The 14793-nt window shown below is 55.5% G+C and overlaps 1 protein-coding gene across 1 annotated transcript in view; it reads left to right on the top strand.

Moving 5' to 3' along the window:
• CCDC13 (coiled-coil domain containing 13) overlaps window positions 1-14793 on the top strand; it is a 38471-nt gene that overhangs the window by 6561 nt on the left and 17117 nt on the right. The window contains exons 4-9 of the mRNA XM_028107030.2: window positions 1332-1421; window positions 5715-5831; window positions 7038-7142; window positions 9283-9444; window positions 12236-12412; window positions 14140-14346. Of these exons, the coding sequence (XP_027962831.2) occupies window positions 1332-1421; window positions 5715-5831; window positions 7038-7142; window positions 9283-9444; window positions 12236-12412; window positions 14140-14346 (858 nt within the window). The remainder of the gene's footprint in view (window positions 1-1331; window positions 1422-5714; window positions 5832-7037; window positions 7143-9282; window positions 9445-12235; window positions 12413-14139; window positions 14347-14793) is intronic.

The raw sequence follows: 14793 nt of genomic DNA on the forward strand, positions 1-14793 counted from the left end.
ACCTCCTTTGTGACTTCTAGTAGGTTATAAACACACTGTGCCTCAGTTTCCTCCATCTGACATATAGCAGTAATAACAGTACTCACCCTAAGGTTTTTCTGACCATTAAGAGACGTAACAGTGTAAAACGTTTCGACCTGTGCCTGGCATATAGCAAGCACTAGATAAACGTTTGTTACCTAAATTAACAGGGATCCTTGCTAGTGTGAAGCTAGAGCCAGGAGCACTCCAGCAGCTGGTCTCACTTTTGCCCATCTTCCTCTTTCTGCTGCCCCCCTGCCCTCCCACAGCTAGTCACAGACCCCCAGTCTTGCAACGACACAGCCCGAGCAGTTCATGGTCCCTTCGGAGCTGAGATGGAATCCACGTGCTAGAGAGAACCTATGGAGCTCCCTTATATGGCTGAAGAAGCTGGAGCTTGAAGAGGGTAGGGGGCTTTCTAGACTCACACGGCACGTGATGGTGCTGCATTGCTATTTCAATTCTGCTGCCGTCTGCTGTCCTCCCCAGATGTTATGCTGGCCATTGAATTAGAACTTCTTTATTCTATAACAGCTGGTTTGAGAACCACCTCAAGCTCTGTGCCAGGCCCTGTGGGGGGAGCAAAATAGGCATGGGCCTTGCCCTCCTCAGGGGCAGACCTAGCACCCAGGGCCTCTTAGAGGAGGGGGCGCTCACAGTGGGTCCCTGGAGGGTGGGAAGGGGCCACGCTGGGAAAGGTGGGGGACGGGCCCCCATGCAGAGGGCCCAGCAGGCCCAGCCAAGGGTCCTGAGTGGGGAAGAAGGTCTTAGAGGAAACCCAGGTGGCCAAGAGTAGAGGAAGATGAGGTCAGAGAGGTGGGAGGGCAGGCCACCTCGGCCTTGTCAGACACGGTCTGGTCTTTGTGTGAACAATCAGGAAAGCTTTAAAGGGGCAGTTGGCTGTCTGTATGAAGCACTAGGTTTGGCTCCCTGCCATGAGCCCATGTGGCAGGTTTCTTAGCATCTCTGACCCTGTCTTCTTATCTACCACATGAAGTCCATTATCCCTTTACGCTACACCTCCCAGATTGTGGACAGAGCTCCAGGATACAGACCACGGCTACAGTATTATGTATGAAGCTGTTAGTTAATCCTAGTGTGTGACTGGGGAGTGGGGCAGACAATCGATCAAACCCTCTCTCACCGCAGAGCAGTTTGTAGGGGAGAGTTCTTTTGTTAATGGTCCTAAAGTGAGCTGGAAGGTGAACCAGCGAGATCAGTAACCACACCCTGCGGCGGCATGAGCACCGCACTCAGGTACCACAGTTGCCAAGCAGAATCCAATATTAAGTGCAAGGTTTGCTTTTCAGCTGCAGGCGGCCCTGGCCAGGCTACCAGCCAAGGTGACCACCGATGCGGGAGCCAAAGCGTCGAGGGCTCAGATGGGAGACAGAGCCTTGGTATGAATTCTCATCTGTGCTGGGGAGTCTGTGGGCCTGGGCCTCCTGTCCTCTATGGGAGTGTAGGCGCCTCCATCCAGGGTCCACCCCATTGCTGTGCCAAGCCCACCAGTGCAGCATCCTCAGCGTGGTCATCAGGGAACAGTAACCAAGTCTGTGGCCTGAGGCCAGGAATGCCCCACTGGAGGCCAGTGAAGGTCTAACCCTGATTCAGTCCCCAGAGAGGGAGAACAGGAAGGGCCGGAGGGCCCTGGAACCCTAGAATTTCAGGACGAGCAGGGAAGGCCTGGTCCAGCTGGCCTCCCATTGTCAGCCCAGCTGCATCCTTTACAGCATCCTCACTGGGGAGACATCCAGCCCCTTACTTACCCCAGGGCCAGGGGGCTCACTCCTGCCCAAGAGAGCCCTGTTGGGGGTGGGGGGACATTTCATATTGTGAGAAGTCTTCCCTTTGTGGAACTCCAAATCTACAAAGTCAAAGTGACTGTTGGGAATGGCAGCTTGTTCCCAATTCCACTCTACTCGGCCAGTGAGTAGGGCCTGGAACCCAGGAAATGGGAATGGCGGCTTCACGAAAGGAAGGCAGTCTGACCCTGTGGGCTACTGGGGAGGGGCATGGAGCCCATGCCAGAGGATAAGTAGCCTCAGAGTCTTAAGAACAACCCAGGAGGCCTCCCCAGGGATGTTCTTGGAAATAGAGGGAGTCAAGCCTTAGGACTCCCTGTTCAGTGCTCCTTTTCTAGCTCCACCTCCCTTTGCCTACAACTCAGGGTCAAGCCACTTCATCCCTGACTTGGGGAGAATTCAGCCCTCAGTCTATAGTGATAGGCCCCTAGGGCTCCAGGGGGGTGAACCTAGTGGGGTGAAGGCTAGTCTTGTGTAACCCTGTCTCATTGCTGGGGAGGCAATAGAGGGGCTCTGCCCTTGGCAGGGGCTGTTCTGTAGGACCTTTCCTGGCTCCAGGGGACACTGCTAAGCTGCTCCCGGTTTATCCAGAACATGGAGCGTTGCCATGTCCCTGACTAGGCTGCCATTAATGGGAGGCTGCTTGCTCAGTCACTTGTTGAGCGCAATAGGATTTTCTGAGCCCTGTGACACAGGGAATCAAAGACAGGGTCTGTGTCCACAGGGGAGCCCAGGAGGGGAGATGAGTAGCCACACTGAAGGAAGGAGGGGGCCAGGGCCTTCAGAAAGAGCCCCAGGGCCTCAGAGTTCACAGAGAGAGCACACCCTCCCTGTGAGGCAGCTAGGAGGTGGGCTGGAGGAGGGGGTCCTGAGGTGGGCCTTGCTGGAGAAAGGGGGATGGAGGAGGGCCCTCCAGCAGGAGCAGTACAAGCCGAGGCTGAGAGGCCGGGGAGCACTAAGTATTCCTATTCTGTTTGCTAGCTGCGTGTGGGCTGGACAATGTTTGCCCACAGCCCAGGGCCTGCAGGGGGGAGAGCGGGGGAGGGGAATGTAAGCCAAACAAGGCTACTAGGGTGGGGCGACCCACGGAAGGCGGCCTTGACTGGCCGCTGGAGCTGGAGCTGGAGCACTCAGCTTTGCTGGTAGGCTTCTGACAGAAGAGCGGGTGATGGGCAGTAATCCTCCGTTCAGCAGTACCGTGTGTTTTCCAGGGCACTTGGGATCGGAGAGAGAACAAAAGCAGCATTCCCCCTCACTTCACCATTCAGGGTAGCCCAAGCCTGAACCACACTTCAGAGGCCTGCGCTCAGGGCACACTCTGGCCCCCCGGCGCCAAAGCGCATTCCGGAGTGGAGCTGAATGCCCTGTGTCCCCTCGGTATGGTCGGCATGGGGCTCCCAGAGGCTGTGCTGCGAGAGCATTGGCATCGTCTGTTCCCCTTGGACTGCGTTTCATTTAGTCCCTCAAAGAAAATGGCCCAGGGAAGGGGAGGGTTAGGCCCCTCCTCAAGTCCCCCACAAAGCCTGTGGAATTTCGCTCTGGGCAGAAGCAGCTCTGAGATGGCAGCGACGTGGGGTTGGCCCCACGTCCAGGAGGAGAGGACTAGGGGCTTGGCAGAGCAGAAGACCGAGAAGTGGATGGCACTGGCTAGCCCTCAGCCGCCTTTGCCAGCTACCCCAGGTCAGGCTAGGCACCCCCTCCGGCATTGCCCTCTGTCAGAATCTGCCCCAGACAGCATCCTTCATACGCACCTCCTCTCAACACTCACAGGCCCCCTGGGCACTGATGTTAATATACCCCTATTTTTACAGATGAGGAAGCCAGGCGTGGAGAGGGGAGTCATTGCCTATGTTATAGATCCAGTCCCGGATGCGTGCTCTTCCCAGGCTTTGAGCAGGGTCACGGCCGTCATGTGGGACGCTCATAAACACAGCCCCTGCACCACCACCTGTCAGGGCCTGTGGGCCTCGTGCACCCAAGACCCAACAGGCAGGGGGTGTTGCTTCCCAGCCCAGACACGTGCAGAGTAGCCCCTTAGCTGGGGGAGGACAGGCATCCAACAGCAGGGAGAAGGAATGGCAAGCTGCCAGACAGGGGGAAGGACACACACACACACATGCACACACACACTTTTTTTTAAAGATACATTTGTGTTTTATATAAGTTCCCAGTTTATACTCTGTTCACTTGGGTATTCTGTTTAGCCTCATGGTGGTGCTGTGAAGAAGCAGGACAGAGAAGGATTCTTGTACCCAATCCATAAGTGAGGAAACCAGATGGGGTCAGACTTCTTGGACTGTGTGTCTGGTTCCCGTTTCCTCCCCCAGTGGTTTTCACCTGGGCTGTCCACAAACTCGGGGGACCAGGGAACTTCCCAGACCCAGTCTCCGTGGACCTGCCTTCCACGCCAGTGTCCCCAGGAGATTCTGTGTATGCCTGATGAAGACAGCTCAGAAAGCCACTGCAGCACCTGCCCAGCTTCCCAGAAGTTCAGCCCACCTGGTCTGTCGGGCAGGAGCAGACAGTCTTGGCATCATTGCCTGATGGGATGCTCAGCCTACCCGTGATGCCCGGGTGCTGGAAACAGCTTCAAGTGGGAGAATCAGCTAGGGCAGGGGAAGGACCGGGCTTCTTCTAATCTGACTCGTGTCACCTCCAACCTGCTGTGTGCCCTATGGCAAGTTACTCCCCCTCTCTGGGCCTTATTTTCATCACTTACATTGCCTTAATGCGGCAACGACTCCCCTCTCCAAGCCTGGCTTCCTCAGCTGTAAAAATAGGGGTATATTAACACCAGTGCCCAGGGGGCCTGTGAGTGTTGAGAGGAGGTGCGTATGAGGGATGCTGTCTGGGGCAGATTCTGACAGAAGGCATCCCTTTAATGCCAACCTTCTGTGAGCCTCAGAAACTTCTACTGAAGACTGAGAAATGGACGGCACATTTGAGAAAAATTTACATCCAAGTAGTTTAAATCAAACATTATTAAAAAAAAAAAAAAAAGACACTGCTAAGAGTTCCAGCAGGCAGTTTTTGTGGTTGCTGCAGTTCTTCAAGCCACAGAAATGGAGCATTTGGCGATGAAACTGGTCCTTGTTTCTATTGAGTGAGCTCATTGCCAAGAAAGGGAGCTCAAGAAATAAGCTGGTGGTTTCAGAGGAGGCCCTGAGTTAGGAGGGTCGTTGGGGGTTGCCTTCTGTGATGGAACTAGTCCCCTCTTTATTCTTCTTTTTTTTAAGATTTTATTTATTTATTTGACAGAGAGAGATGCAGCGAGAGAGAGAACACAAGCAGGGGGTGTGGGAGAGGGAGAAGCAGGCTTCCCGCTGAGCAGGGAGCCCGATGCAGGGCTCAATCCCAGGACCCTGGGGTCATGACCTGAGCCGAAGGCAGCCACTCAACCGACTGAGCCACCCAGGTGTCCCTAGCCCCTCTTTATTCTGAGTGGAGATGGTTTAGCTGCGGTGGCAGCCTCCAGAGCTCAGCAGAGAGTGCCCACGCCTAGGAAGTGTCTGGACGGTGTGGAGCCTGCAGGCCTCCTCCAGGAGCTCCCCCTCTGTGGCCACCACCTGCATCCCTGGATGTGCAGTGCTCTGAGCGAAGGGCTCAGGCCCCCGAGGTGGGTTGCCAGGATTCATGTCCCTGCTCCAGCTTTCCCAGCCAGGTCCTCCCCACTCAAGCCAAGGGGAGTCCCCCTCCACCAGCCTCTGCTTTGCATCTGGAAGAGGCTGACAACAGAACCCCTCCCCAGAAGTTCATGACGAATCAGTGAGTTGCTGCACGTGGAGCACCTAACCCGGTGCCTGGCACAGCCCTGGCTGAACGGAGCCACGATTATTGTTACGATTTCGGCAACAAGTGACCACTCTCTCCTCTCTCCTGCCCAACTAGCCAGAGGCCCCAGAGGTGAAGGTCTTGCAGGACAGACTGACGGCCACAAACCTGAAGATGAGTGACCTCCGCAACCAGATCCAGTCTGTGAAGCAGGAGCTCCGGATGGCCCAGAAGGTATTCCAGAGCCAGGGGTCAGGGGTTCTTGTCTGGCTGGGATTGGGAAGAGCATGGCCAGGACAATGGGTTCCATTCAGGAGCAGCAAGTGCTTGGCCCTGTGAGCATCATGCTCTGGGGCAGGCTCCAGATCCAGTAACTTCCTTCTGTCAGCCCTTCCTACAGACCACTGGGGAGTGGGTTTGCTGGCTGCCTGCGGGGCCCTTGTGGTGCCTTCCCCGCCCTGGACAGAGGAGGGCAGTGCCCTTTACCCAGGGAGAGTCCTATAGATTTTGCTTGTGCTACGTGCACCCTAGTAGATCCTGGGTCTCTCCTTAATAAGCCACCTTGGACTTGGAAGCCTGCCAAGACTTGCCTCCTGCCCTTTGCTGTCTGTAATATTAGAAAATGAATAGGTTGTTTGTGTATTAAAGGCCCCTTTCAAAGGAAAATACTCAGACTTGGGATGCAGGCCCAGCTGGTTCATTATTTATTTTTATTTACATAGTGAATTCTCTGGCATTTGTCTTCCCTGCTGGAACCACTCAGACAAGCCAAGATTTCCAAAACAGTGTTCTATTGTGGAAACAAGCAGCAGAGACTCGGGGGCGCTAGATTGGTTCCCGTGACAGGCTTCAGAGGGGCCCGGGGCACCAGCTGGTGTGTTTTGTTTCCACCTCAAAGCCTTGAGGTAGGGCCTACACCCCATGCTTCAACAGCCACAATGTGGGCCCCTTCTGGAATCAAGCCTCTCCAGATGATGTTTGGTGGTCCCCCTCCTTGCTGCACTCAGACATGGCCCCTAGTCAGTGGCTTTTCACAGAGGGCAAGGCCCTGGGGCAGTGTACTTCCTGTAGCCATCCAGAAGGATCTCAGTGCTCAGTGGCAGGTGAACAAATTGAGGAAGCAGATTTTGGTCAACTTTGTGGTTCACTCATCCCAGAATATGTCAAGGGCAGAAGGCCCCATCTGAACACCGTTGGCAGTTCCTCACCTGCTGGAAGCAACACCAAGAAATGCGGGGGACGAGGGGATCACTTCTTTCCCAGGGGCCGCTGCTCTGAGAGCACGATCAGCTGGCCTTTGGGGCAGGAGGAAGGGGTGCAGGCGGGGGCCAGGCCCTCTGGGAGCCCCACGCACCCAGCACCGCCTCTAAGGAGGCACTGGTTTTAGGGTCTGGTGGGGGCCGTCTCTCCTGGCCTCGCTGAAGGCCCTCCCTTTTTCAGGTTTTGACCAGTGAGGTCGGGGAAGATGTGAATGTCCAGCAGCTCCTGTCCTCCCCGGGGACCTGGAGGGGCCGGGCTCAACAAATTCTCGTGTTGCAAAGCAAGGTGAGTGAACTTGTGAACTTCTTCTGGCCCTGAACACAGGGCTTGACATGCCCCGGAGAGGTCGCACCACCCCACACGAGAGAGACAGAACCCTAAAAAGGCCCTCAGGCCTGGCAGAGTGTACTTGCAGGGCTGTTGTTTGATATTCTCCCCCACCAGCCTGATTTTAATTTGTTGTTTGATGAACAAGCATTTACATAACACATACCACGTGCCAGGCACTGGTGCTTAACAAATGCCAAAACCTTTGATTTACTGTACTCTAGGCATGTTTTTTCCCCTAGTTCATGTAAATTCACACGACTGTTGTACTTGCCGGCTTTTTCCAGTTTTGTCCAGATGCTTGTAGACTTTTGAAAGTTTGAATTAACCCAATAAAGATGTAGCCTTGTCCCCCTCTTTATGCTCTAAATATTCTGGAGCATCTCTAGAGGCTAAAAGCTGGGGCTCTGGAGCCAGGCTGCTTGGATTCAAACCCCAGCTCTCGACTCAGCAGCTGTACGACCTTGGGCAAGTTCCCTCACCCCTCTGGGCCTCGGTTTTCTTCTTCCTATACCATGGATAACGATAGGTGCTACCCCACAGGGCTGATGGGAGGATTGAAAGTCAATCCACGTCAAATGGCCAACACAGTGCCTGGCATGGAGCGAACACTGTACAAAGGTTTTTATGGTTATTTTCCTCTTTCGCCTTCAAACCAAGAAGCACACGAGTAGGTGTGTAACTTCCCCTATTGGCCAAGCACATGGCCTTCATCCCCAAGGACTTCAAGTTCACAGTTCCTGGGTAGCTTTTATCCTCGGGGCCTCCTGTGGCATCCTTGAAGCCAACACGAGGGAAGGGAGGGTGTCCAATACACCGTGATTAATGACCAATGTGTGGCCTTGGGGTTTAAGAGACCCCAGTTTGAGTCTGGCCTCAGTCGCTGGTCTGTAGTTTCGGTGACCTTAGGCAAGTCACTTCGTCCCTCTGCACCTGTCTCCTCACCTGCAAAATGCAGAGTGTTGTGGGTTAAGTGAAATAACATCTGTAAAGCACCCAGCACAGTGCCCAGCCATAATAAGCACTCGACACATTAGTTGTTATTGTCGTTAAGCTGCGTAAATAAATGATTGAAAGTTTCATACTGTGTTCTCTAATGCTTAAGTGGAATTACCACACAGTGCCACACGAGGGCGCTGATATGTGCTTTCAAAACCATGCTGCTGCCCTTTACTGGGAATCCTAGTGAACTTTGCCCCGGCAACTGTGTTCCATCATTTATGTTGTATCAACGTGGAAACCAGAGTTAGAAGGACCCTTGGAGTTACTCACTTCAAACCCAGTGCAATAAAGCCATCGTTCTGTGGGCTGACATCTACCTGCCACTTGCCGAGAGCCTATGAGTGCTAGATGGTGTGACGAGGGCTTCACCTGGGCCATCTTGGGGTTTCTCAAAGTTGCCTAATCCTAAAAATCACCCATAGGACTTGTTTAAAATGCAGGTTCCCAGTCCTTCCCCTGAAGCTCTGACTTGTTGGCCTGGAGTGGGCCCCAAGATTTGTCATTCCAAGAAGCATCTTGGGGGTTCCCAGACTCAGACAAGTTCAGGATACTGAATCCTTATACCATTTTGCAGTATAAGGCCCATTTCACAGATGAGGGACCTGAGATTCAGAGAGGTTAAGTAAGCTGTGCACGGGCACACAGCTGGTGAGCCTTTGAGCTGCTCTCTGAGATTTTTAAACCCCGCCCTCCCTCTGCAGCATCTCCTGCAAGTGGCCAGGAACCCATGGTCTCCCAAGAAGCACGCCCAGTCTTGGGTTAGAGAGTTCATCCTTGTACTGAGCTCCTCCATCCTTTCCCTCCCAGGTTCCTGGAATCACACCTCTTCTTCTTGGTCTCACATAGCCCCTAAGTGAGGGGGTGATTTTTCTCATTCTCAAGCTAAACCTCCCTCCTGTCCTCCCCTGTTTTGCCCAAGATGCCACCTCAGACTCCTCCCCCACCTCCGTGCCCCTCACATGGGGTTCCTGCCTCCATCTAGAACAGCTGTGGCCTCAGTGTAGTGGGCCTTCCTGTCGCACCTCAGGGCAGCCCCTGAGTGGTTGAGTCTGTGAGGGCAGGCCCACCGCGGAATGACGAGTTTTACCACCCTCAGGTTCGCGAGCTTGAGAAGCAGCTGGGACAGACCCGAAGCCAGTCTGCAGGAACATCCCGTGACAAGCCGCCTGTCGGTCCAGACCCAAGGAAGCTGTCGGCACAGGAGAAAAACCTGCTGAGGATCCGCAGCCTGGAAAGGGAAAAACAGGAGGGCTGGGAGGTAATGCATGTCCAGGGAAGGGGTCAGTTGGGCACGGGGGACCGGGAGATCGTGACCACCTCTGCAGGGCCGTGAGGATGAGCTCTGAGCCACCCCTTAGAGGCAGGAGACCCCTGGGACTTGGGGTCACCTCAGTGCCTCTTCCTCACGTCCTGTCAGTCCAGCTGGAACTGCCTGACTGGGGTCATCAGCCCATTTCATGAGCTTCGGGTGGCCCCATCCTGGCTGTTCTGGAGATGCTGGACCTGAAATTGTCACTGTAGAAGGAGAGGAGGCGGCCAGGGCCCAGAGGGATGGCCCAGGGACAGGGTTAGGTGGGGCTCAGTGGAGGAGAGCTCCAGGCTGCTGAAAGGTGGGCACTGTGTCTCACTGGCTGCATCTCACAGATTCTGCACCCAGGGTGGCGGAAGCCAGACTCTACCAGGCTTATGCGACAAACAGAATTGATGGGCCCGTGTAGATGAACGGTCTAGAGGTGGCCTAGCGTTAGGCGCAGACGGACCCAGGGATCTGGGGACTTGGTCTCGGTGCCACGTTTTCCGGACCGGCTTCACTCTCTCCCGTGGGGACTCCCGGTAGTCCTAGCTTCTACCGTCCAGCCCAGCCCCCACAAACAAAGGGCTTCTCTTTCCCAGTAGTTCCAACAAAGTCCCAGAATGAAGTGTCACCCAGCTAGCTTAGGCCATGAGCCCGTCCCTGAGGAGCCAGTCACTGCAGCTGAGGGTCCAGGCCGCTCTGACCGGCCAGGCTTCTCCCCATGTCTGGGAGATGAGTCAGCCTCTCAGAAGTTGGCGTGAGAGTGGGGAGCGTGGCTTTCTCAAAGAAAATAGAGGAAGAAGCAGGACGGGGTGCTGGCGGGCTGAGAAGGCCCACTTCAGTGGCCCTGGCAGCGGGCTTCCTAACAGTGAGGCCTTACCTTTTCATCAGGAGACTTCCATTTACGAGTGCCAATTCAGGACTAGACCCTGTGCTAGGAGCATTGTGACCATCGCTCCGTTGCACCCCCAGCATCCTAGATCATCAGGTGTGAGGAAAGAACAGAAGGACTGGAGCGGCGGGCCGGGCCAGGTCCTCCTGGACCTTGTATGCCAGCCAGGGCTTTGGGATTTTGTCTAGAAGGAAGTGGAGAACCACCAAAGGGTTTTAAGTCATGGAGGGACGTGGACCCCTGGGCGTGTTGGAAAGGTCACATGGTCAGGTGGGGTGGTCGGGGGGGGGGCTAGGTCAGAGGAGGCTTGGGAGGCAGAGGCGATAATCCACTTGAGACATGTCCGGGGACCTGAGCCAAGGCAGTAGGACTGTAGCCAAAGGCCAGACACCTGCAACATTTGAGGGTCGACTTTACAGGGCTCAGTGACGGCATGGAAGGGAGATAAGCAGAAAGATTGTGAAGGGCTTCCAGTGAGTGTAGCAGTGGGGGGGGGGGGGGGCACAGGGGGCGGACTCAAGGGAGATGGGGAGCTGAGATTTGAAACTGTTGGGTTTGAGGTGCCCCTAGCTCAGACTTACACATCCGCACAGAACAGAACATGCTGCAGTCATTTAACCAATTGTAAGCCACATTGAGGTGGAAGGAGGCTATTCCCTGTGTGTCTTTCCTCTGCCAGGCGCCTGCTAGAGCCTAGGGTATGTAGCCAGCAGGGCAGCAGGTAAACAATGGCTGCCTATGGCAAAGATCGGTGGTCTTCTGGATTCATACCTACTATTTTTCATTCTATAATTCCCTTCTACAGGGATCTAAAAACACTTTTCCAATGATAACTAACCCTCAAGACCAAAGCAGATTGTGTCACCCATTGCCCAAAACCCTCCTCAGGGTCTCAATCTCAGCTCCTGACGGTTTACCTAATCTGGACTCTGCCCCCTCCGACCTTGCCCCTGACCTGTCCCCTCTCTCACTGTGCTCTAGCCACACATGTTCTACCCCAGGGCCTTTGCTCTTCCCCTCACCTCCTTTAGTCTCTTCTCAGATGTCACCTTTCAGAGAGGCCTTCCCTGACCATGCCATTGTCCCTCCATTCCCCTTGCCCAGTTTTCAATAAGCAGAGCAACAGGTAAACAATGGTAACAGGTAAACCATTGAAGATCTGTCTCCCCAGCTAGGATGTTAGCTCCTTGGGGACAAACACTCTGTTTTGTTCTCTGCTCTATCCCCAGCACCTATAACAGTTTTAAGCACACAGTAGGCCCTCAGGAAATATTTGAGAAGAAAGGGAGGGAGGGAGGGAGGGAGGAGGGAGACTCCGAAGGCATGCCCAGCACTTGAGTTGCCGGTTAGTAGCTGACCCGAGCATGGCGCAGTCTGGGCTGATGTGCTGGACGTGCGTGGAGGAAGTGAGGCAACGCAGCGGGGTGGCACCTCCCTCTCATTCTGGCTCCTGGTGGGGTGAGCCACTTCTGTTTGAACCCTAGACCTAGTGCTGCTCACGAGGGCATGGCTTTGCCCTTTCCCCAGCTCAGGCCGGGAGTGAGAGGTGGGGACAGCCATGCTCTCTGGAGGACACACCCACAGTTGGCAAGTGTGGCTCCTCTCGTCTCTGACCCTGGCAGAGCAAGGGCAGCTGCCTGGACGCCTGTGTTCTCGGGCTCATGGAGGAGTGCTATCATCTCTTAGTGACCTCTGTCACGTGCAAGGGCAGGGCTCCACCTGACACCCCTGAGAGGCGGGGGGCTGGGAGCTGCCTTGCTCTCCGGCCTTCAGAAGTCCCCTCCTGTCACTGGGTCTCACCTGTGAGCGGGAGCCCGGGACCCATTCAGCCCCACTGCCCAAGACTGTATTTCCTGATTACAGAAACTTGTGGGTGAGCGGGATGCCCTCCAGAGAGAGCTTGAAGAACTGAAAAAGAAGTTGGAGGGCGTGAAGTCCCGGAATAAGGTGCTGTCAAGTGAGGTGAAAACCCTCAGGAGCCAGATGGGGACCCTGGTGGAGAAAGGCCGGCATGACGACGAGCTCATCGACGCCCTCATGGTAGTGCCCTGCCGCTCAGGCCCGGCGAGAGCCAGGGCCTGGTCCCTCCAACACGGGCCCCCCACCCTGCCTGGAAGCCCGTGACCCAGCCCCAGCCAGAGTGAGCCCTCGCTTACCCCAGAGGCCATCAGCGTCATCCAGAAGCTCATGGCCTCACTTGGCCGTCAGCTGCAAAGCCATGCCCCAGGGACAGGAGCAGCTCAGAGGCTGCCCGGGCATGCATATATGTCGTGTGGTGTGGTGTTGGTGCTGGCTGTGACGTGTTAGAGCCTGGCACCAGCCGCTGGACCTGAGGACCCCAGAGGAAGACGAAGTGGGCACGGGGGAAGGAGATGGGAGTACACCCTGGGTCATCTTTCCATCAAGGAATGGAAGGGACAACTGAGGGGCCAGTACAAATTCTTGTCCGGGTGACAGCATACAGCCCCTCCGGGCACTTGGGGTGCATGTGGTTCATCATGGTTAGTTGCCAAGACAAACCCTAGGGTCATCTGTTCTAATCCCATTTCACACATGGGGAAACTAAGACTCCAGTTAGTTAGCTAAGTCGTCCAAGACCCTACAACTGAGTTCGAACCAGGTTGCTCTGACCATAAGGCCTGCCTTGATTATCAAGGCCACGCTGCTTTCCTGACCCTAGTCTGGACTTTTCTCTCTAGGACCTGCAGTGCCCTAGGGTTTTGAATCCCAAATTGTGCCCCAGGCCCCTGGGGTGGCCCTGCCTGGCTTGGCTGGGGGGCACGGGGTGGTAAGTGGAGCACAGCAGACCCGCCTCTGCTGACACCTCCCTGGGTGACCCTAGGCCGGTGGCACCCCCTCTCTGAGCCTCAGCTCCCAGTTTTTATTTTTTTTAGCTATTTTTTTTAAAGATTTTATTTATTTATTTGACAGAGAGAGAGATAATGAGAGCAGGAACACAAGCAGGGGGAGTGGGAGAGGGAGAAGCAGGCTTCCTGCCAAGCAAGGAGCCCGATGCGGGGCTCCATCCCAGGACCCCGGGATCATGACCTGAGCTGAAGGCAGACGTTTAACGACGGAGCCACCCAGGTGTCTCAGCTCCCAGTTTTTAAATAAGGTGTGGAGCTGCATGTCCTCAGTGGTTGCTGTGTGCCACCATTCTGTGTTACTGCAGATGGCATGATGAAAGCTGCAGACAAGCCCCAGCTCGGCCATCCACCAGCACTGTGCCCTTGGGCTCTCTGGGCCTCAGTTCCCTCCGCATTCCCAATCACTGACCTGCCCTTCCTGTTGGCCGTCGGGTGAAGCCTCCATCCCACCAGTCTCCTGGGAGCATCTGCAGGGGAGGGGGCCTCAGTCAGGTGCTGAGGGATCCCTGGCAGGGGGTCCAGGGACTGCCTTCAAGGCTATCTCCCAGCAGAGGGACAGGGTTTCTTTTTCCCAGAATATCTGCCCCACTCCACTGGCAGAGGGCCCACCATCTGAGCTGCTGTCTGCGTCCCGAGAGCCCCCTCAATGTCCTTCTTGGCCCAACATCAGAGAAGGAAGTTGAGGACAGGAAAAGGGCATGGTCCCCACCTGCCTGGTGAGTCCCACAAGGGCAGGCAAGGAAAGTTCTCCTCCTGCTTCTCAAAGAAACAGGTAGGGTCCCACTGTTAGGTTCCTGCAGCAGCAAGGAGTGCGTGAGGGAAGGCGGTCTTCCCTGTCCTGCCTTGCCCGGGGTCATGGCTAACCTTGTCTGTCGTCTGCCCTCCTGCTTGGCCCCACAGGACCAGCTGAAGCAGCTCCAGGAGATTCTGGGCAGCCTGAGTCTGCAGGAGGAGAAGACCCGGGCGTCGCAGCACCACCTGGACCAGCGGGTCAACAGTGAGGCTCAGCAGAGCAGCAGCCTCATCACCCAGCTGCGGGCCATGGTGGCTGAGCGGGAGGCCAAGGTACAGCAGCTGGAGTTGGAGATTGGCCAACTCAGTGTGCAGGTGAGTAGGGCGCTGGCCTGGCCTGACATCCATTTCCAAGCCCTGGCAAGTCCATCTACCATCCAGACAAAGCTCAGCAACTTCCACTGCTGTCCACCTACCTTCACTCAGGCCACACTACATCCTCCCTGGCTCCACTCTGCTCCCCGGCTTCCATCTGGCTTCCCACACATTCTCACATACCTTTCCTCTCTTTCCTCTCTTTCCTGATTGTCTCCCATCTCTGCACAAAACCTGTCTGTGGCTCCCGGTCACCCTTGGTCTCACTCAATCCTCAAGAGGCCAGGCTCCTTCCAGCTCTGCCTCACCGTCCCCAGCCGTGGCCCTCATCCTAACGATCCAAGATGGCGGCTACAGTGCCAGGCTCTACGTTCACATTCCAGGCAGTGGGATGGCCCAAAGGAAGCTGCACTCCAGCCAGCTTGCAAGGTCCCACGTGACGAGCTC

Source organism: Eumetopias jubatus, unplaced genomic scaffold (genome assembly GCF_037043125.1).
Source record: "Eumetopias jubatus isolate StellerSeaLion01/CBP00866 unplaced genomic scaffold, mEumJub1_p1.0 scaffold_1, whole genome shotgun sequence".
NCBI lineage: Eukaryota > Metazoa > Chordata > Mammalia > Carnivora > Otariidae > Eumetopias > Eumetopias jubatus.